The following is a 21473-nucleotide window of genomic DNA, read 5'->3' on the forward strand; positions in this document are numbered from 1 at the left end:
TAGTAAATGATTTTAGTCTAAAAAGAAAAAACTAAACAAATATTCCTGTCTACCCATCTCAAATGATTTCTGTATTAAGTTACTGAGTTTTCAGAGTAGTGTATCAACTGGCTACCACAGATAAAAAAAAGTTTGAGAGAGAAACAAGAGGAGAGGAAGAGGGCGGTTTAGATGTAAAACTGGATTCTATTAACAACTCCACCACTGACTTCTCGGGCTGGGCACTTAATCTCTCTATACCTCAGTTTCCTTATCTGTAAAATTGAGCTCATACTTATTGTACCCATCAGGGTTGTTTAGAAGCTTAATTGCAACTGATAAAGCTTCAAGTAGAAGCAGCTATGTGTATGCAAAGACTACTATAAAGAGAAGGGTAACACCAAGTGGTATGCCTGACAGCAAGCAAAATGTAGTTGTCCGCTGAATTAATATGCAAACCAGATACCATTAACTTGGGTTTGAATAGAGACGGGAGTGGCTGGGTCATTACACATATTGAACCTATTTCCCTAAATTAAGTATCCTCACACCTTCTTGTCAACTGTCTAAATGGGCCATCTTGATTATCACTACAAAAGTTTTTTTTCTCCTGCTGATAATAGCTCATCTTAACTAATTTGCCTCTCACAGTTTGTATGGCAACTTCCAACTTATCTGTGTGTATATATATAATCTTCTTACTATATGTTCCATTCCATGCATCCAATTAAGTGGGCTGTCGCCCACAAAAGCTTATGCTCTAATAAATTGGTTAGTCTCTAAGGTGCCACAAGTACTCCTGTTCTTTTTGTGGATACAAACTAACATGGCTGCTACTCTGAAAACTTTTTAAAAAGTGCAACCTTTCCTAAATAGGACCAGGTTCTGCAGTTATGCCACACGAAAATCTCCCAATGATTTCAAAGGCAATTTTACATAGAACAACTGCAACACAGAACCCTAAATTCAATTATTCCTCCATATTCCACCCAATACCAAAGAGCTAGTACCCGCCTGCAGAACATATGGTTCCCTCCTCCCTGTTGCTTCTCCTCATCCTCACACCCATGCAACCACCACTAGTTATGCTAGTTTAGTCAGCAGCAGTTACATTAAAAGCTTTCTGAACTTTGCTTCCTTCTCTCCCATAGGGAAGATTTAAGATTTCATTTAATGAAGTGTACTTAATTTCTATTCCATTCAAAGACAACTAGTATGACAATGAAGCTCCCCGCCTTCTCTTGAATTTCATTAGGTCAATGTTTGTAATATAAAGTTGTTGCTAAATGATAGTTTAGCAACAACACATGGAAATATTTAATATAAAGTAAAACCTTCACAATCTGAACTTCCTTTATCCAAAACCTGGTCATGACCTCAATTTTCAGGTAAGCGTAACTTAGTTAATTGTTTCCCCCACAGCTGCTCCAGTTCTTCACCCACACTTTCCACCTCAGGCATCTTCTCTTCCACTTGAAGTAACCCCATCTGTGGAGTTCCTGAGCAAGACATATGAGCTGAGGACAGTTCACCATATAAAGACCGACATGCTGAAGTCCTGCAAAAGCTCCACAACTTTCTCAAGGCTAGCTGATATCTCTGGGCAGTGACCAGGGTTCTTTTAATAAGAAAGTTGGTACTTAAGTATATGTCTGTAGGTGCGTAAGCATGGTATCTGGCCAGGAAGTTTGGAAGGCTACACACAGATTAAGAAACCATGGGTGCACAACTCAAAATCTGTTAAGTCAACTATTCCAATTACCTAATACTTTCAGGTGTCCCTGAAGACTTGGTAAGCAAGGTTCTGCAGTGTTTTCTGTCACTGAAATTAGTGTGGTGGTGGTGGGGTTGTCTAGAAATATGGACTTTTGACCAAATTTTGTAACAAACCCTAAATGCTGTTGATTATTTTTTGATCTGTGGATACTGGAAGATGCTTTGTTTTGTTAAGAAAAATACAAACAGAATTCTGTCACTTCAGATGTGGTCAGCACCAGAAAGCTGTTATGTCTGAAAAGCTACAGAGCTGCTGCTACCTATTACCAAAACGTGATATCACTGAGGCAGAGAACCAGCTGAGAAGGATATGCAACAATAATTTTTCGAATTGTACAAGACTGTGTACTGCATAGCTTTCCTGTATCTCTGCTTCACTGCCTCTCATCTCCTCAAATCTCAGCTGAAAACACACAGATTATCTCCCTTGGTTTTGATATTCAGTTTCTCTCCTTCTCGGTTACTGTTTAACCCTAACTATATTACTTAACTTCACAGCATACTGGAGAATACACCTTCTGCAAAAGACACTATATCTAAAGTTACATTGGATTTGATGGGGGGAGAGGGGGTTATTCTTTAAGAGCCCTTTCTCCGCATAACACCTTTCTTTTAGTACCAGCAGTGACCTGTACTTCCACCCTTCCAACATACACAATAAAAAGGCTAAGTTAAAAGCCAAGTGAATGCTTCTTTGTGCACTACCATTCTGAAATATATATATTTATTTGGTAGTCCATATATAAGAAAGAGAGAGAGAGAGAATTTCTAAAGAATCAGTCTTTTATAGATCTTGAGCTATTTTACAAAGGACGAAGAATTAGTCTTCACAACACCCTTGAGAAACAGGTATTTGTCTCGTTAAACATACGTGGAAACTGAGACACAAACAACTTCCTTAAGGTCACGCAGCAGCCTAGACAGTGTCACAGCCCGGACCCAGATCTCCGGATCCCCAGTCCCCTTCGTTCATCCACAACACAATTCTTCGTCCTTAAGAATGGGACCGCCGTAATCCTCGGCTTTGGATTTTAACACACAGCTAACCCCCCCTACCTGCTGTATTCCTTTCCTCGCCGTCACTACTTCATCATCCAGCCTGCCAGGGACAAGAGGTGGCCGAAAGCGCTGGCCCGAGGGACCACGCTCCGCCACCCCAGGAGCAGCAGGGGCGAGCGTCTGACGGTGGTTTCCGGAGTCGTTTCTTCGGACGGCACTCTTCCCCTCCCGCCGCGCCAGGCGGTGACAGCGCCGAGAGAGGGGCCGCGTACCGCCCCGCGCCCAAGCCCCACACGTGCCTTCCCGGGCAGCGGCAGCGCAGAGCAAACACGCCGCGGGGCCCCCGTGACTTCCCACGCGGCGGGGGTTAGCGACGCGCACGTCCCGGCCGGCTCGGCGGGCCCGGGCACTGGAGCCAAGCCGGTGCCTGCCCGGGGCTCAGCCCGGGGCGCTCCAGGCGGCCCGGCCCGCACACGGCGGGGCAGCGCCGGCCCCCGCCCGGCTCGGTGGCGCCTGCCCCCCGCCCCCGCCCCGAGCACCCCGGCGCGTCCCGGGGCTGCCCTCGCTCAGCCCCGCGGGCGGCAGCGGGGGCTCGGGGCACTGGGTCCCGCTCCGGGCCGCCCCCCGCCCGGCTGGGAGCGCGTCCCGTACCGCCCCCTGGGACAGCCGGGGGCGAGAGGCGGCGGCCGCCCCCAGCCGCGCCGCTTCCCCTCCCCGAGCGCGCTCGTGGCCAGGGCGCCTCCCTCTCACCTGGCACCAGGGGCCGTGCGGCCGCCGTAGCTCGGCGCTGTCCGGCGGCTGGGTCCGTCCCGGGGCCCCGCTCCCTCCGCTCCACTTCCTGCCACGGACCCCGCTGCTGCCGCTGACCGAGGTGCGGCTCCTGCGAGGCGCGGCCAATCACTCGGCTGCCTCGGCGCTCAGCTCTTAAGTCTGGTCAGTCACTTGGGCGAGCCGGGAGATCGGCGCTCGACTATGCAGCCTGCCCACTCAGACCAACAAGGGCCGATGGGGCGGGGAATGGATCGGCGTCTGACTAACCAGCGGCTTCCACAGACCGAGGGGGGTGGGGATTGGCGCTCCACTACGCGACCTTAATCGACCAGATCTGTGGGACTGACCCGGGAGGTTTTTGGAGGAAACGGATCGGAGATCGATTCATAAACCTGTCGCTTCAAGCTATAGGGCCGGCGTACCTGGTTCCGCGCTTGATTAACCACCCTGATCACTCAGCGCAGCTCGGGCCCTGACTGGTCGAGGAGGGATCGGCGCTCGATTGGAATCACTCTGGGGCAGCGGGAGGCGGTTAACCCTTTGTGGGGAGAGTGTCTCTCCCTTCCCAGGCGGGACTCGAATGGGGGCGGGGGGTCAGTTCCCCCGGGCGGAGCTCGCATGGGGGGCGGGCCGTTTAAAGGGGGCGCGTCCTAGCCCTCCTCCGCCGGCTGGGTCTCCGCTTCACCCACCCTTTCCATGGCTGGCCGCGTCCCGGCCGGCCCGCCCGCCGCCCCGCCGGGGTTCGCGCCCGCACGCACGGGTCAGGCCTGCCGGGGCCGTCCCGGGCCCTCTGGGTTCCCCCCCACATCGCTTTCCGGAGCGGCGGCGCGTCACTGGCGTCGAAACCCACCTGGCCGCCGTGGCAGAACCAGGCTATTGAAAGAAGAGATCTCAGAGTGGGGGTTTCCTCAGGGAGGCATGTGACTACAAACCAGCCCTTTCCAGCACCCGTCCTAGGCGTTCAGGGGCTGTGTTGGCTGCAGTCGGACTCGCAGCCGGGACAGCTGAACTGGTGATAGCCCTGGTGAGAATTTTCCCTAAAATTCCCTTTAAGTGACAAGGCCAATGGGCAAACTGTGACTTTTACGGCAGACTTGCAACTTGTTGACACCATTATTTTAAAAAAAGAAGAGGAGGACTCTTGGCACCTTAGAGACTAACCAATTTATTTGAGCATGAGCTTTCGTGAGCTACAGCTCACTTCATCGGACGCATTCAGTATCCAATGATCCCATGAAGTGAGCTGTAGCTCACGAAAGCTCATGCTCAAATAAATTGGTTAGTCTCTAAGGTGCCACAAGTCCTCCTGTTCTTTTTGCGAATACAGACTAACACGGCTGCCACTCTGAAACCTGTCATTATTTTAAAATGTTTATAGGCCACCTCTGTTGAAGAATTTGGATCCCAAACTAAAACCACATTGCTCTAAATCACTTTAACCAGTTTAAGTGCCTCTGCATTAGGAGTTTGCACCTGTATAGCTAGGTCAATTTTTTAGTTACACTATTAGTGCTTTCTAATACACACAAGGTTTAACACAAATGTATATGAAAAACTGGAAATAGGTCAGGTGAGGGAGGAGGGATTACTGACATAATAAGGGGGAGAGAAACTGCTTGGAAAGGTGGATTAGAAGGCAGAGTTCACAGGATAAGGACAGAGAGTCTTCCAAGTATAAAAAGGGGTGTGGTAGAAGGTGCACAGTCAAGGGTGGTAAAGGAGACAAAAGAAACAATAGATCTGATAGGATTATGATGAGTAGAAGTACCATAATGAATGTAGAAGTGGGAGTAAGATGGAGATTCACAACATCATTTCTATTTCTCAGTTACAGAATTTTTTTCATAGCTCTTTCAGTTGGATCTGTATATAGCCTTTCATTCTTCCTGGCTGTAAAGGTCCACAGTAGTTCCAAGCAATCTCTGTCACTGGTCTCTGTCCACAGCTCTACTCAGGCTCCTTTCCCAGACAAGACCTGATAACTACAGTTGTCCCTCACCCCACCTACCCACCATCACACCCCCACGGTACAAAAATTCCATACCACCCTTATCTCACTCGCTACTATGGTGCTTTGGCTTTTACATCCTGTGTCTTCTCCCAGCAGGCTTTGCTCTCAGCCTAGCATCACCTGGTCCTTTGGGACTAGAAGTCCCAGGATGCCTGACCAACAGCAGGCTACAATGCTGTGCCAGGCATTTGAGAGCCAGAACGGTATGTTACAGATTTTCTGCTTACAACCATTTCATTCATACGACAAATGTATAGAATCCATCTCTGTTCATAATCCTGGCTTCAACCTTGACAGGTTGTTTTGGTTTTTTTTAGTGCCAACAGGTTGATTTTTTTTTACATGCTGTGAGCATGAGTTCTGTATCATGGCTACTCTGTGACTGATAATAGCTGATATTGAGAAGGCAGAACAAAGAAATCTTTCATCAAATAAAGGAATGTGCATATACAAAGTAAGTGAGCCTGTGATGGGGGAAAAGACCTTTGATAGAAACGTGGGCTATTTGCAGTAGTTTGAGTAAGAGGCGTGAAAGCTCTTGGGGCGTGGACAGTTAAGCTGCTGCATCTGCAAGGAAAACATAGCATTCCTTAAAGCTAACCCTCCTCCCTTGGGTTCCTACTGAATGCCTGAGAGATGAGAGCATGGGGTGTCTCCACAAGACTAATGCTAAACATGAGCAGTCTGGCATAGAGGGAGCACTACAGCAAGTGAGAGTTGGGTTTTGATCACTGAAAACTTTTGCCTCAGCAATTATACTGAGTACACTACAAAGAAATGTGAGTGATGTTGTATTGGTAAATATAACCAGAACTTTGTAGGACATGTAAAAAGACAACTTCCCTTCACGGAAAGAAGAACCAATCTGCCTCAGACAAAGGGCAGTTGTTGAAGGAGTGTGTCACAGGGTGACTGGCCCTTTAAGGAGTCCTGCTTTCAGCCTCACTTGTGTCTAGTTTACCTCTCAGTCCAGGAGTCAAGTGATGGGGGGCATGTGACTAAAAACAAGGCTTGCTGGGGGATATAAGGGCACCCTGAGTTGTCTTAAGGGATATACTTAAAGAAGATGGTTGGTTGTATGACTCGCTCCTTACAGAAGATGCGGGGAATGTAAGTTTGTACGAGGTATGAGTGGTGGAGCGTGTGCCTACCAGCCAGCCAAGATAAAGGTCTCAGTAGGGACTGGGTTAAGAATACAAGTACTCCTTTTCTTTTTATATCTAGGGCTGTGTCCCAGCAGGAAGCTAGGTGGAAGTGATCTTGCTTTGAAGTTTATCAGACTCCCAGAAAGGGAGGATTATTGTGAACCCCTACAAAGTGAAGTTTGATTAATTGGAGAAGGGAAATGGAGGCAGTAAAGGTACCCAGAGACAGAGTGGGTAAAGTATCTGTTACACATAAGATGTCACAAAGATGTTGAAGAGGGACGATGAATCAGAGAGAGGCAAGAAGTCTGACCCCTGGGAAGTCGGAAGGCATTTCAAGCATTAGGAAGGTGGTGTAATTCTATTAATAACTCCTAAAATAGTAACATTTACAGGGGTGTTTTCACATAAGACTCTCATAGTACTTTCATGTACAGTACTACAGGCATACATCGCCACTGAAATACGGCCACCTCTTGGTTGGAATGCAACAACCAGGTAGTGCACAGAATGCTGTGAAACACGGGAGAGAGGGAAGCTTTGGCCAAGATACAAAACCGCACGGAATCTCCCAAAGATACATAAAGCTGAAAAGATCTGTTTTTAAGGTCTCGTATAAAAGAGCCACATGTGCTAAACTGTACAGTATTCCATTTCTCTACTGCAGAAGAACCAAAGGTGAGCTACTGTTGCTGAATGTTATGGAGAAATGCCACAGAGCTGAGTGTAGGACCTTGCAAGCTCAGTCAATAATATTTACTTACATTCATTCTCAAGTGTGCAAGTCAACATTTGTTAATGTTTGCAAGGAGAGAAAATCCTTGGCTTGAATGTGTAATAAAAGGGTAAAGCATTACACATATTCAATTGTTATACTCATTCTGTTCATAATAATGGGAAGAACGTGATGACCTTGATGGCTTGGCAGAACCCAGGTTTACTAGTTTTGGCTCACTCTGCAAGGCTTTTGTGTGTTATCATTCCTTTAAATTTTAGTTCGTTCTCCTGGTTGGAGGTTTACACTAGGTGGGACACTGATGTTTCAGTGACTCAACATCCAGTGACTTTGGGGGAACATATTGTGACAAATGTGGTAAGTGCTCAGTTGCAGCTCTGCTAGGTACCATACAAGACAATCAATTCTGTTTAGGAGTTTTGTTCTCACATAAAAGGACTAAACCAGATTAAATCTTGTTTTTATCATACTCATGCTAATTGGGGGTCAAAGCATCACATCTTTAATCCTGCAATTAGCTCTGTGCAGACCAAAGTGCCTGTCTCTGTGGATGTCATAGCTGGGTCTGTGGGAAGGGTATTTGGAATATTCAGAAATTAGAAAACTGATATGCTCTGAAAAATGCTAATGATTTATAATGGATTAAACCCACTCCTGCCTTGTATTTATGGAAGCTGTTATTCGTAGGAATGATGTAGCTATGTCAGTTAATGGATGTGACATCCCAACACAGTGACAGCTTGTCAATGACACAGGAGGGTGAGTGTGTGATAAGTAGACAGGAAAAGGAGGAAAGAATGGGAGAGATGCCCTGCCCTTTCATTTCAGTCCTCATTCCTATAACACCCTGCTCAGTACATGATCCTGAGTAGCTGATGATGAGCAGAACCAGATCATCAAAATCATTGTGGTTTGTGCCACAGATGTTAAAACAACCACAAGAGTGAATGAGGGAATCATGCTCATTTTCCATTGGGCCAGAGAGGAGGTGAACCCATCCCTCTAGATCTGAGAAGCCCGGCAGAGACCTTCTCCCCAGCTGAAAAGTAAATCTCCTGGGGCAGGAGCATTGCAACCCATGGACAAGGGAAGTGTCTGAATCTGAAGTATGTAACAATGCGTGTTTTATACACTGGAAGAAAAACAAGCCACAGCTGAACCGCTTTACACAAGCTGTTAGGAAGTACGAGGCAAGAGGATCCTTGACAGCTCTTATGCGCCCTCTGTTGTCTCCCTCCAAGCAGTATGGGAGATTTTACTTTTATGTGGCAGGTGCTCTCACTGTAGATCCCAAAGCATTTTAAGAACCAGGCCTTAGTGCCATACAAAAACTGCCCCTGTTTAAAAGTGTTTTTTTTAAAATCACATTTAAATGGTGCAAACCCCCTTGTGAACACAATTAAATTGCTATAAGCCAGTTACAAACAGATCTAGCTTAAGTTGGTCAGTTACCAAATTAAGCTAAATTGATAGTTGTATACATACAGACACTGAATGCAGCTCCCTCCGAGGTACCAGTCTCCTGCTGCAGTCTTAGCTTCCTCCCATGACATTTTGGTAGCTTTTTCAATTCTGCTTCTGTTGTGCACTTCCATGTTAACCTTGGTCTACCTCATTGCCTCTTGCCCCGGGGGGTTCCTGTCCAATGCCTGTCTTGCTGTTATTCAGGTCTTTACTCCATGTGTGTCCTAGCCATCTCCATTTTATTTCCATAATTTCCTGTCCTACCAGTTTGTTTCATACATAATTCTTTGTCATTTTATTTTCTAGCCATCTGATACCGAGGACTTTCTGAGGCAGCTATTTATGAAAACTTGGAGTTTAGATAGTAAGATCTTAATAAGCCTCCAAGTTTCAGTGCCATATAGTAATAACTTTACAACATAAAAATATTTGAAGTGTAGTTTGGAGGCAGGATTTCTGTTTCTCCAGATCAGCTACAGAGGAATGTCAGGCTTCTGCTAAAAGTCTGTTTTATTAATCTCTCCACATATGGCAGCAATTCCATACCCCTAATCATTTTTGTTGCCCTTTTCTGAACCTTTTCCAATTCTAATATATCTTTTTTGAGATGGAGCGACCACATCTGTACACAGTATTCAAGATGTGGGCGTATCATGGATTTATATAGAGGCAGTATGATATTTTCTGTCTTACTTCTATCCCTTTCTTAATGATTCCCAACATTCTGTTCGCTTTTTTGACAGCTGCTGTACATTGAGTGGATGTTTTCAGAGAACTATCCACAGTGACTCCAAGATCTCTTTCTTGAGTGGTAACAGCTAATTCAGACCCCATCATTTTATAGGTATAGTTGGGATTATGTTTTCCAATGTGCATTGCTTTGCATTTATCAACATTGACTTTCATCTGCCATTTTGTTGTCCAGTCACCCAGTTCTGAGAGATCTTTTTCTAGCTCTTCGCAGTCTGCCTGGGACTTAACTATCTTGATTAGTTTTGTATCATCTGCAAATGTTGCCACCTCACTGTTTAACCCTTTTTCCAGATAATTTAGGAATACGTTGAACAATACTGATCCCAGTACAGACCCCCTGGGGGACACCACTGTTTACCTCTCTCCATTCTGAAAACTGACCATTTATACCTACCCTTTGTTTCCTATCTTTTAACCAGTGACTTTGATCCAGGAGAGCACCTTCCCTCTTATCCCACAACAGCTTACTTTGCTTAAGAGCCTTGGGTGAGGGGCCTTGTCAAAGGCTTTCTTAAAATCTATGTACGCTACAGCCACTTTTCAGAGTTAGCAGCCGTGTTAGTCTCTATCCACAAAAAGAACAGGAGGACTTGTGGCACCTTCGAGACTAACAAATTTATTTGAGCATCAGCTTCGATGGGCTACAGCCCACTTCATCACCGGACCCCAAATCACATTCATCCACCGTCTGACAGGTCTGCTCTTTACTAGGTTCAACCACTTTGCCGGGCACTGAAGTCAGGCTTGCTGGATCCGCCTCAGACTCAGTCCGGCCCTCCACCCGCCCAGTCGCTACCCGACCCTGGAGCCAGACCCGGCCCGGGATCTGCCCCCTCCCCGACTGGGGCCCGCCCAGGTTTCGAATCTGCCGCTCCCAAAGCGAGGGGCCCAGAGCTCAGCCCCGCCCCCTCCCGCCCAGCCGGAGCACCTGACTCCTCCCATTTCTCCCCGGATGTAGGAGTCCTGCGCATCCGCCTGCGCGAGGCCCCGCCTAGGCAGCCCCTGGGACCCGGAAGTGGCGCGCTGAGGTCCTCGGCCAGCTGCCGCCGAGCCCGAGTCCCGGCTGAGGCGGCGGGAGCAGGAGAGTCCGAGTTCCGGCCGGGCCGCGTCCCGCCCCGCCGCTATGAGCGCGGCCGGGCTGGTGTCTCCCGCGCCCCCGGCCCCTGTCCCGGCGGGGCTGCCCCCCGCCGCGCTGCCCCCCGGCCCCGAGTACTACGAGGAGGAGGAGCTGGAGAGCGCCGAGGAGGAGGACGGCGAGCGCAGCGGCCGGGCCCGGGACTCCGACGAGGGTGAGTGGCTCCCCCCGCCCTCCTCACAGCGGGCAGAGGGAGGCGGGGGGAGGGTCGGGGCGCAGGGGGGAGGGCGAAGTGGGGGAAGGGGGTGGGGTGTACCAGGAGATGGGGTTCAGGTAGTTTGACGGCTTGGCAGGTGGCTAAGCTGCCCGAGGTGGGGAGAGGGTGCCTGGGTGATCCTGGGGGGTAGGAATGTGTGGCAGAGGAAATCCAGGGAGTTACTGCAATAGTGGGAGAGGAGGAAGTTTGGGTGAGGAATTGATTTAACAGCTTGGTGGAGAAGGGAATGAGTTCAGGTGAACTGGGATAAAAAAGGCAGTAGAGAGTGTTTTGGAGAGGAATTTGGAGACTCAGGGGCATGGGTGAGATGAGTTAGATGGAGAAAATGATCCAGGACAAGAGGAAGCGAGCTGGGTTATTGGGATAATGAGATGGGAAAAGAGAAATAGAGAAGTGATGGAAAAGAGAATTGGAAGAGGGACTCCAATATGATCAGAAAAGATACTGGGGTAGAGGAGGGGTTTAATGGGACACACAGAAGAGGTGGTTGGGGGGAGAGGGATAGTGAAAGGACAAAGTAAGAACATGGCAGTTGGGGTGGCATTTGGCTTTGTTTCAGTGGTATAAAAGTAACAAAAGAAGAGGTGGTGCTCCAGGGGTTGGGAAGAAAGGGTATGGGTGGGGGTACAGAAGGATGAAATTAGGAAGTATAATAAGAGAAATGGGTCACAGAAGGTTAGGGGAGGGACTCTTGGTAGATACAAGGGGAAGAAGGAGGAAGAAATGAGCCATGCACAATGTTGAGAGACACTCTTGGGGTGACAGGGAGGAGATGATGCTGTGAAAGGGAATCATCTGCTTTGTGCTCTCATTTTTTCATATTTCAGTTTAAGGCGAGTTGCTTTAAGCATCTTATTGTGGCATATCATGAAAGCATTAGTGCGTTCAAGGCTTTTCTGAAGTCTTGATATCCTGGGGTGGGGAAGGTGAGGGTGATTTTAAGGACTCTTCATCTTCTCTGAATAGTCCTTCCCTTTTGATGTTTAGAGTTGTCATAAATCATTTTAAACGCACCCAGTGTGGCTAAAATTTATTGTGATGTGTTTGAATTAAAATACCAAGGCTTCCTCAGTTTATCTTAGCAGATGTGGCCCTCTCTAGCATGGTTTGCTGTAGCTATCTCTTTGACTGATACCTTATTTGATACATTGAGTTTTATCTTAACACAAGGAACCTGTAGTGTTTGGTATTTTAAGGAAGAAATCTGAGAAGGGCAGATGGAATTAGAGACTGAAGTTCCAAGTCCACACAATAGCTAATGTACTGGCAGTGCAGGCTTTCTAGCTCTACCCTTCCAATGTGTCTAATCCCTGACTTGACCAGATGAGCTCGAGGAGTGAGACGGTAGTTAACTGTTCCCATTCAGTCTTTAAAGGAGGAGATGTAGAGGAGCTGCAGGGAATTTGTAATGCAGCATTAACCTGTTTTATCAGTGTCCGACAAATCTGTGGTAATAGTCTTTCTTATATGTAGATACTGGAGTACACATCTGAGAAGACTAGGTGAAATAACATTACTTTAATTATATCTTCAGTGGGCCCTTTGTTTCTGTTGCAAACTACTGCGGAACTTAGTATAATTATCACTCTGCTTTGTAAAAAGAAAAGGGGTACTTGTGGCACCTTAGAGACTAACCAATTTATTTGAGCATGAGCTTTCGTGAGCTACAGCTCACTTCGTCGAAGTGAGCTGTAGCTCACGAAAGCTCATGCTCAAATAAATTGGTTAGTCTCTAAGGTGCCACAAGTACCCCTTTTCTTTTTGCGAATACAGACTACTACGGCTGCTACTCTGAAACTCTGCTTTGTAGTGCTGTAGGTCAAGATAAAGGTGTATTGATACAGTTATATGGGAGTTAAGGATGGAAGCAGCAGGTCAGGGTTAAAGCTATAAGGAGGAAGCCTGCAAAGCACTGTTGGTGCTATGCCTGGTTCAATTAATGATGTCAAGCCCTTGCATTTAAAAGTGCTAAAATAACTTGATTTCATCCAAAAAATGAAATGGAGTGGAGTGGGTGGGAGGAAATCGCAGGGGTATCCTATGTCAAAAACTGATTCTTTTTGATATACTACCAAGGTTCCTTTTAAATGTTTGAGCGCCCATCTTGAACAGCTTATATGTGTAGGAAATGTGTACGATGGTTTGAATCATCTCCAAAATTGGAAATGTCAAATTATATCCTTTCTTTGGCTGCACTAAATTAATTTGGAATAACTGCACGTGTGCCACAATCACTCATTTCTTTAAAAATGATTTGATTTGTTTGGTGTTATCAAATTTCTCTTCCCCTTGTTCAGATACTGAGGATGCTAGTGAAACTGACTTGGCAAAGCATGATGAAGAGGACTATGTAGAAATGAAAGAACAGTAAGTAAGGTCCCCCTTCCTCCTCAACCAAAAACATTTTCTGGCGTCCAAGAGGCTGGTCTACATTACAAGTTAAGTTGGCTTAAGTACATCACTTGGCTGTGAAAAATTTCATGCCCTGTGTGATGTAATTCAGCCGCCCTAAGCCGTGGTGTAATCGTTGCTATGTCAGTGGAAGAATTCTTCTCTTGATCTAGCTACTGCCTCTTGGAGAGGTGGATTTACTACCATGACGGAAAACCCCTTCCGTCACTGTAGTAAGTATCTACACTACAGCACTACAACGGCGCAGCTGTGCCCACTGTAACATTTCTAGTGTAACATATCCTGAGATTTTTTAACTCTAAGATAGAGGCTGACATTCTGATTGCATAGTGCCTCGCCCAACGGGGATAGGTAACTATATTGGACTCATTAGGATTCTCCTTTGCCCCACATAAAAACTGCTTAACCTGTTCAAGAACCTGCGCACTGGCTGCTCTCCTTCTGGACAAAAAGAGGTGGATGTGACTTTCCTGGAGACATCCAACTATGATCCCTATATTGTCCAGAAGGCCATACTTGGTACCTCCCAAACAAAGAAGACACCCACTTCATGTTCTTGCATAGTACAGTACCAACAACGATAGCCCAGTAAGCCAGACTTTTTGGACTCTCAGAGCCTAGTAAAATAGCTTTTCTTGATCTTTAAATGCAGTGTAGCATTCAGTAGTCTCTCACTTGTTGACAAAGATGTTTTATGCTTGGCAGGAAGGATGAACTTAGGTTAAAACCACAGATCTTCGAGGCAGGAGATTAAAGTTCTGTTCGTGGCTTTGCCACAGTTTTACTCTTAACTTCTGTTGCATAGGTCTTGGAGAAGACTTACTCTAAAGCCAAGACTCAGAAGGCATGGAAGTAGCCCCTTCCTACAGATGGGGAACTGGGGAACAAAGATTGAGACTTGCCAGAAGTTAAGATGGCAAAATGATTCTGTGGTACTGTTCTTAATATCAGTGGAGCAAAACATCTTGCAACAATTATTTCTGAGGTTCCCAGCATAACCTTTTTTGGTTTATTTTATAATTAAGTAGCAGTACAGATTTTAAATTGAACAATACTCCCTCTTGTAAAAGTCTTTTCAGGAGGACCTCTTTACTTGGTGAGAAAATGAAATGGATTTATTCACCTAAGCAGGTGGTGAAACAAACAGTGTGGTTGACCTGTTTATGTAATATTGCCCTCTCTTTGCAGGATGTATCAGGACAAACTGGCATCTCTTAAGAGGCAGTTACAGCAATTGCAGGAAGGTAGGGTTTAAAATTAGTAGGTTTTTTTCTGACCATAAAATTTTCAGTTTCTAAAAAGTGTCTAAGTGGAAGCGAGAAATGACCGTAGTAATGTCCTGAAAGTGTTGTCCATAGAAGATGGACACACTGTTTTGTTCTGTGTGCAGTAGAATGAGGGCTTGAAATCATGTTTACATTTTAGTGAAAAAGTCTCTTTCTTCAATACTTTCACTTGTGAGATGGTTTTGCAATTAAATGAGGTGTCGGAAATGTGAGGGCTTGTGTTTCACCTAATTGTGGTAGGGTTTTTAAATGAGATGTACCTCATAGCCCTCTAGAAAAATGTCTCTTGAGACAGTGACCATGAGGAAAAGTTGCTGTTAGAGCTCATGGGTCTTCTCACACAACTTCATTCTTCACTGTTATAGTCCATACTTCCTATGTATCTCCCTTTCTGTATGTGATGTGCCTTTGGCAGCTTCCCACCTTTGAGAGACTGCAGGATACCTCTCACACACTTATGACTCTACTTACAAAACAAATTCAGCCATCTCCTGCCATGCACACAAAGTGGATGGTGCTGCTACATAAATATTCTGGCTGGTTTTTGGGAAGCAGGGTAGCAGTCTTCTCTTTAGGCTTTTTTTCCTCAATAAATGTATACTTTATCTGAAATGCTAAATTTACCTAGAGAGTATGGACTATCCAAGATTCAGTATTAGAAAACAATATGACCTTATGGCAATCTGCAATTTATTTCAATTAGGTACTTTGCAAGAATATCAAAAAAGAATGAAAAAACTGGATCAGCAATACAAGGAACGGATACGGAATGCAGGTGAGCTGGATTTTTGTTTTAAAAAAAATGCATGCAAAGAACCTTTGACTTATGTAGGTGCCTCACAGATGAGAATCACACCCAAGAAACATGACATGGATTAAATCCTAGGAGAACAGGGTTGGCAGGAGCCAAAGATTCTCCAGTCTTTCATTCTTTTTGGTGATGCTAAATGGCTTCTTTGCTGAGTATGCATAAGGCATAACAGAATCCATCATGCTTTTCTGCAGGTGTATTGGCTAACTATAATATGTTTATCAGTAAACAGCAGTTTTGACTAGGCACTTGTATGCCTACAGTCAAGTAATAAGATCTCATAGTCTAATATGACCTCTTGTAAATTATAGTATTTAACTTCTTTTAATTGTTCTTTCAATCACCTTCTTTCAAGCCTGCTGCTGTAGTGATTCCTTCCAACAAGAGGGGCATGCAATGGGGGCTAGACAGCTTCCTGAAGAGTTCACTGCTTGTCCTTTGGAATTGGTTAGAGACTTTGCTCTAGGGCAGCTTTGTCCTACATGACTGTGGGGGCTGGGCTTGCTGCTTGTTAATCACACCGCAGCTTACTGGCCTAGGATCAAAGGACCGAATTAGTCTCCAGGTATCTACTGCTTGACCACGAGGCCAGTAGCCGTGCTACTTTAATTGTGAAGCTGTTGATAGGACGCTCAGTAAATCTTTGTATGTAAAACTTCGTGTATCAAAGCCTGTTAATGTAATTCAAAATTCCCCATAGCGGTTATGGGAAGTTGTCAGGGAAACAGGCTGCCATACGGTCTTCCAGTGTGTGCTTCTAGAGTGAGTAGTTCAGAAATTAAATTAGCTCTTGTTCACTCATTCCTATGTAGCTTTTTATCTTCCACTTAATTAGAGCTCCCTTCTCAGAAGGGAATGTGTGGGAGTCAGAAATGAAAATGTAGCAGTGTTCTTCCACCCTTCAGCAGTGAGGGATAAAACCTTGTAATGCTGTACAGATACCTAGGCCATTTTGCACTGCAGCGTGTTTATACTGTGGGTTCTGATATCACTGTTTAAAAGCCACTAACAAATCTCAAGTGAACACTGACCATCATATGAATGGTGCACTACCAATGTTTCTAGGACTGTATTTGTCCCCTCAAAGAATTTGCCAGTGAAACTTGAACTGGACTGATCTCTTCCTTGTGCTCTCTGCAGGAATTTGTCTTCAAGCATAGAAGATGAATTTGATGTAGTTTAGAATTGGACTCCAGTACTATTTTTGTGTTTTTGTAATCTGTTAACGTCAGACTAAACTGCAGTGTGTACCCTGGGCTGGCAGGGATCAATGAGATCTTTGCTGCAGTGGCAGAGTTCTTCCATTGGGGGACAGATGGTGTTAATTTTCACGCTTGTGGTAAAACTCCTACTGCCAACTACAGCAATATTGGGAAGGGTGGCAACTGAAATTGTGTTCTTGCCCTGTCTGCATTTTTATTTGTCTCTGTCTAATATGTACAAAATTCTCAATTCTTTGGACTTGCTTTTTTTTTTATTATTTCTGTAAAAGAAGCATTCGTTCCTTATCTAAGCTTTCATTGCAAAGCCCTTAAGAAATCAAGACTGGCCTTAATTGCACAGTTGTCATTTCTGGCCTTGAAACAAATTTTTGTATGCCATCTTGATGTGGCTTCCTGATGCATATAAATTCTTACCTAAAATAGATCACAAATATAATTCTTTAATGCACCTGTTCTGTTCAGAACTTACCTATTGTTCCTAGCTCTTGCTGCTTGCCAGAGGTTGAAGATCACAGTTATCAATATTTGATACAGTGAAGTAAGGACTGATCAAGAGCCTTAGTTTACTTTGAATTTGTTATCACAGTCTTGAGTAAAATCCTCATTTTGGGACGCACATCCTCCAGTAATCCTGCTCAGTTTGAAGTTGTTGAGAATTTTGCCACTGATTTCATTAAGAGCAGGACTGCTGCACTTATGGGCAATACTCTTCCCTGGCCTCAATGTATGAACTGAATTATGTAATTGAGACAGGGTATAGTTTGCTTTATGTGGTGCATTAATATGCTCCTCATCTGCTGTGGGGCAGTTAACCTCATGTCTGTTAACTCAAATTGATGAAAGGGCTTTTCTGCCAAAGAAGTGCTGCTGAAGCAATGACAGCTGGGCCTAGTGAAATCTGTTTAAACCATGGTTCTTTGCAGAACATTCATCTGGCATTGTCAGCTGCATCTTTCAAGTTTTCATTTAATCTGGAAAGCTAAATCTAGTGCCAACTTTTTAAATAGCATCTTAAGCTAGAAAAAATTCCAACTGCCTTTTAAATGCCATTAAACATGGCAGCTTGGCCCAACAGAAATGGATCAGAAATAGGACACTGCTCTACCACCTGTGGTTTAAATGCACCTACAAAATGTCAGCCTATAATATACTTTTACAGAAATTTTGGCACATGTATGCTGGAATCAACAATGTAGAACTATGAAATGTGCATCAGAATGGGATAGGTATGTACCCTGTTTACTCCACCTTTTTTGGCTGCAAAACCGAGTTACTTAGTAAGGCAAGTTGTTGTTGTGTGTCTTGTAAGGATAATAAAGTGATGCTAACTAGACCTGTATTTTTTGTCTTTCAGAACTCTTCCTCCAGCTAGAAGTAAGTGTTCATGTGTTCTTAGCTTCTAGAAATAAAATATCAGTCTGTTTTTTAAGCCTAGTATCTTATCACATGGTAGCTCATGTTCATTTTTTTTCCAGGAAATCTATGTAGAGGTTTTCTTTATTTAAAATTGATTACCATAGCTGAGATATAGCATAAACTGCCATCAATACCACTACTCAAGTAACTGCTGAAGATGGTTTTAAAAAAAAATTAAACAGTCACTAAAAATAGCCATTTGTGGGATTTTTTTTTTTTACATTAGGTATGTATTTTGGTAAATCACTTAACTTGTCTTCCTTCATTTAACCTACCTGCAAAATGGATAAATTGTACTAATTGTATAATATTGGGGATTGCTCTGTTAAAGAACTTTGTGATATTTGAGTTAGGTGTTATGAAGCATTACAAAAGAAGATTTATTTAATATGAGTAGCACAACTATTGCCAGTGTAGTCATTTGCTTTATTGTTCATTTTCTTAAGCATTTTTCAACTGGTCATAGAAATGTTGATATACCTTTTAAAATGTAAGCTGACTATGGCTGCTCTACTCCAAAACTAATCAGTCCTTGTTAGCATTAGTTCCCCTTTCCACTTGTAGTGTACATCCTGGTCATTAGGCTTCTCTTCCTTAATCCTCTGTTTCTTTTTGGCTTGCATTAGACAGAGCAGGTGGAGAGAAATTATATCAAAGAGAAGAAGGCAGCAGTGAAGGAGTTCGAAGATAAGAAAATTGAGTTGAAGGAAAATCTGATTGCTGAATTAGAAGAGAAGAAGAAGATGATTGAAAATGAAAAGCTAACCATGGAGCTAACAGGAGGTAAAACAAGATAAGCATCTGTCTCTTCTCTCTCCAAAAATGAGACCTAAGCACAGGGGTTCTCAATCTGGGAGTTGGGACCCTCTCAGGGGGTCGTGAGGTTATTACATGGGGGGTCGTGAGCTGTCAGCCTCCACCCGAAACCCCGCTTTGCCTCCAGCATTTCTAATGGTGTTATAAATTAAAAACAAGTTTTTAATATATTTAAGGGGGGGTCACACTCAGCAGCTTGCTATATGAAAGGGGTCACCAGTACACAAGTTTGAGAACCACTGCCTAAGCACTTTTCAGAAAACTTAAGTTTTCTTTCAGTCTCTGATCGGCAATAGGATTCAAAACCTAATTCGTTTCTGAATGCTCAAACTAATGGATCAATATAGTTAAATTTGAGGGCTTTTATAGAGTTTTGTAGAATTATTTGATTCATGATTTATCTAGAATTGCATTGACTTTGTTCTTGTTTAGCAGAACACGTTGCAAAATTTGACCTGTGGTGTTACACTGCTCTTGCTACACTACCATTCCACAGCTTGGATACCTTGTAACTTGATCTGAATGGAGCTTTACTTTGTTTTAGGTAGAGTCTAGGGGTTATTTAACAGAAAATTTAAAAAATCTGGATACTTACAGGGAGAGAATTACAGTTCCTTGTAGCATTTGGTCTACTAGAATGACCAAAGCTATTAAGTTACAAGAGTGACCAGAGCCTATATGGTTCTGCATCTCGTCTGTGTCTCTATTTCTGTATCTAGGGGAAGGTGGTTTTTTTAATGTTGTTTTGGGGCAGTGCAGCACTTCTGTAGCTGCCTGGTGAGAATTCTTTCTTGACTATGGAATTCCAGTGATCACCTGCTCTGAAAGGAGCATGTAAATCTTCATAGTTTTATTTCTGTATTGGAACTGGAGCCAGAGACTGGGACTAAGTTTGAGACTTATGGAGAAAAGGGGTGACTATTTTCCACATGCAACCAGTAGTGTGGTGTAATGCTCAAAAAGGGTAACATTTTTTTCCCCCCTGTAAACTAAAAAACTCCAGTTTGATAGAAAATCTTTTTGCCCAGAATGTGCCACAGTATCCATTTATCCCTTTCTGAGGCTCCTCCCTTTTATTAGTGTAAAGGGCAGATGAGAAATTTTGTTGCACATTATTTGATTTGACAAACTTTCTGCTTATTGGGATGTATGTGAGTGGACTGCGACTTCCTTATTAGAATATTTATATTACCATAGCATTCAACTGCTGTCAAGCAGGACCATGTGACTCAGCCAGTAACAAAACTTCAGCAGTAGTGTCAGCAGCCAGCTGGCTTCTATAGAAAAAAGCCAAGTTGTTGAAAGGCTCAGTACCTAGAGAAGAAACTTTAATAGGTACTTACAAGATCAAGTTTAACCAGAAATAAATGGGACCGAGGTATAAGAGAGGGAAGTTGGCTCCTTTTAACTTAATTTTTTGCACCTATAAACACTGATGCCTTTGGGCTTCAACATGTAGAAAGGGGAAAACTGCCTGGTTGATTTTGTAGGATTCCTTTGGAACCATGGAATGGTGGACACTAATTCACACTTTGTCTGAAGAGTGAGTCCCTGTGGTTGGCTTTTCAACTTTAATAGCAGCACAGCTTTAAGCTATAGGTCTTAAGTGTCTTTTTTGCATGTTTAAGATGTGTTTGATCTGGAATAATGGCAACTTATCTGTAAACCTAGTAAAGACCTCATGTATATCCCTGTAGCTTCTCTCATCATTTGCCTGTAGCGTGGTGACAATTGGAGCTAATGCATTAAAACCATCTTTGTTACTGAACTCTTCTAGTGAACACACACCAGATGTTCATGGGTTTTTTCATTAGGCCGCTGGGAAATGTCATCTCACGACCTCCCACTCCATCTGCGGGGAAGGGACTACTTCAGTACCTGAAGTCTGGCTGTTCAACAATGTGGCACATCTCAACAGTTTCTCTATCCAGTCATGCCAGGATTTAATCTGGGTTCTGAGTTCTTTAGTAACAGATGCTAAAGAGGCAAACAATAAAGGTTGAAAAAGGCCATATGAAGCCAGTAAAATAGATAAGGGGAAAATTTCATTTGTGTTCAGACTCTGGAAAATGGGCATTAAGTGGACAGATTTTTTTTTTTTTCATGAAACCAATTGGTATCCTTGATGTAGAAAACATTGCCAAGGCAATAACTGACACAAATGAAGGTAGGTAGAAGGATAATTAGCCTATTTCACAGATGGTGCTATGAGATTGTACCAATGTTCTGGTCTTGCTTTTCTAATGAAGAGCAACTCCGTCACTTTATGGTGCGTCTGAGACAATATTGTGTTAAAAGGTGTCCTTTACAGACCTCCCATCATAGTTTCTGCCCAAGTTTGCAGACGTACGATTTTATTGTTGTTTAGGACTAAGAAATGAAGTCTGTGTGGATAGATCTGATGGCTTTGTGTGACCTGCTCAATCTAACATTGGCCATAAGAGCACTTTGTGTCTCATGGTATTTTACTTATTAACTAAAAATCTGGATAAAGATCCAAAGTAAGAGAAGCATTTAGACCAT

The 21473-nt window shown here is 44.1% G+C and overlaps 2 protein-coding genes across 8 annotated transcripts in view; one reads left to right on the forward strand and one right to left on the reverse strand.

Moving 5' to 3' along the window:
* Positions 1–4396, reverse strand: part of TAOK3 (TAO kinase 3) — a 144047-nt gene extending 139651 nt beyond the window's left edge. Inside the window, exon 1 of one of the 3 annotated variants that reach the window (XM_078848917.1) lies at positions 4376–4396. The gene's annotated coding sequence lies outside the window, so the exon portion shown is untranslated. Of the gene's footprint in view, positions 1–2811; positions 3126–3504; positions 3688–4375 lie in introns of those variants that run through there. The other 2 variants (XM_073312562.2, XM_073312563.2) reach the window with 2 other exon arrangements.
* Positions 4397–10670: 6274 nt separating this feature from the next.
* Positions 10671–21473, forward strand: part of SUDS3 (SIN3A corepressor complex component SDS3) — a 29882-nt gene continuing 19079 nt past the window's right edge. For 4 of the 5 annotated variants that reach the window (XM_073313667.1, XM_073313671.2, XM_073313669.1 and 1 more), the window contains exons 1-6: positions 10671–10923; positions 13284–13353; positions 14587–14642; positions 15388–15459; positions 18073–18092; positions 18761–18917. In XM_073313667.1, the coding sequence (XP_073169768.1) occupies positions 10758–10923; positions 13284–13353; positions 14587–14642; positions 15388–15459; positions 18073–18092; positions 18761–18917 (541 nt within the window). In that variant the 5' untranslated portion in view covers positions 10671–10757. The remainder of the gene's footprint in view (positions 10924–13283; positions 13354–14586; positions 14643–15387; positions 15460–18072; positions 18093–18760; positions 18918–21473) is intronic. The other variant, XM_073313668.1, reaches the window with a different exon arrangement.

Source organism: Lepidochelys kempii, chromosome 15 (genome assembly GCF_965140285.1).
Source record: "Lepidochelys kempii isolate rLepKem1 chromosome 15, rLepKem1.hap1, whole genome shotgun sequence".
Taxonomy (NCBI): Eukaryota; Metazoa; Chordata; order Testudines; family Cheloniidae; genus Lepidochelys; species Lepidochelys kempii.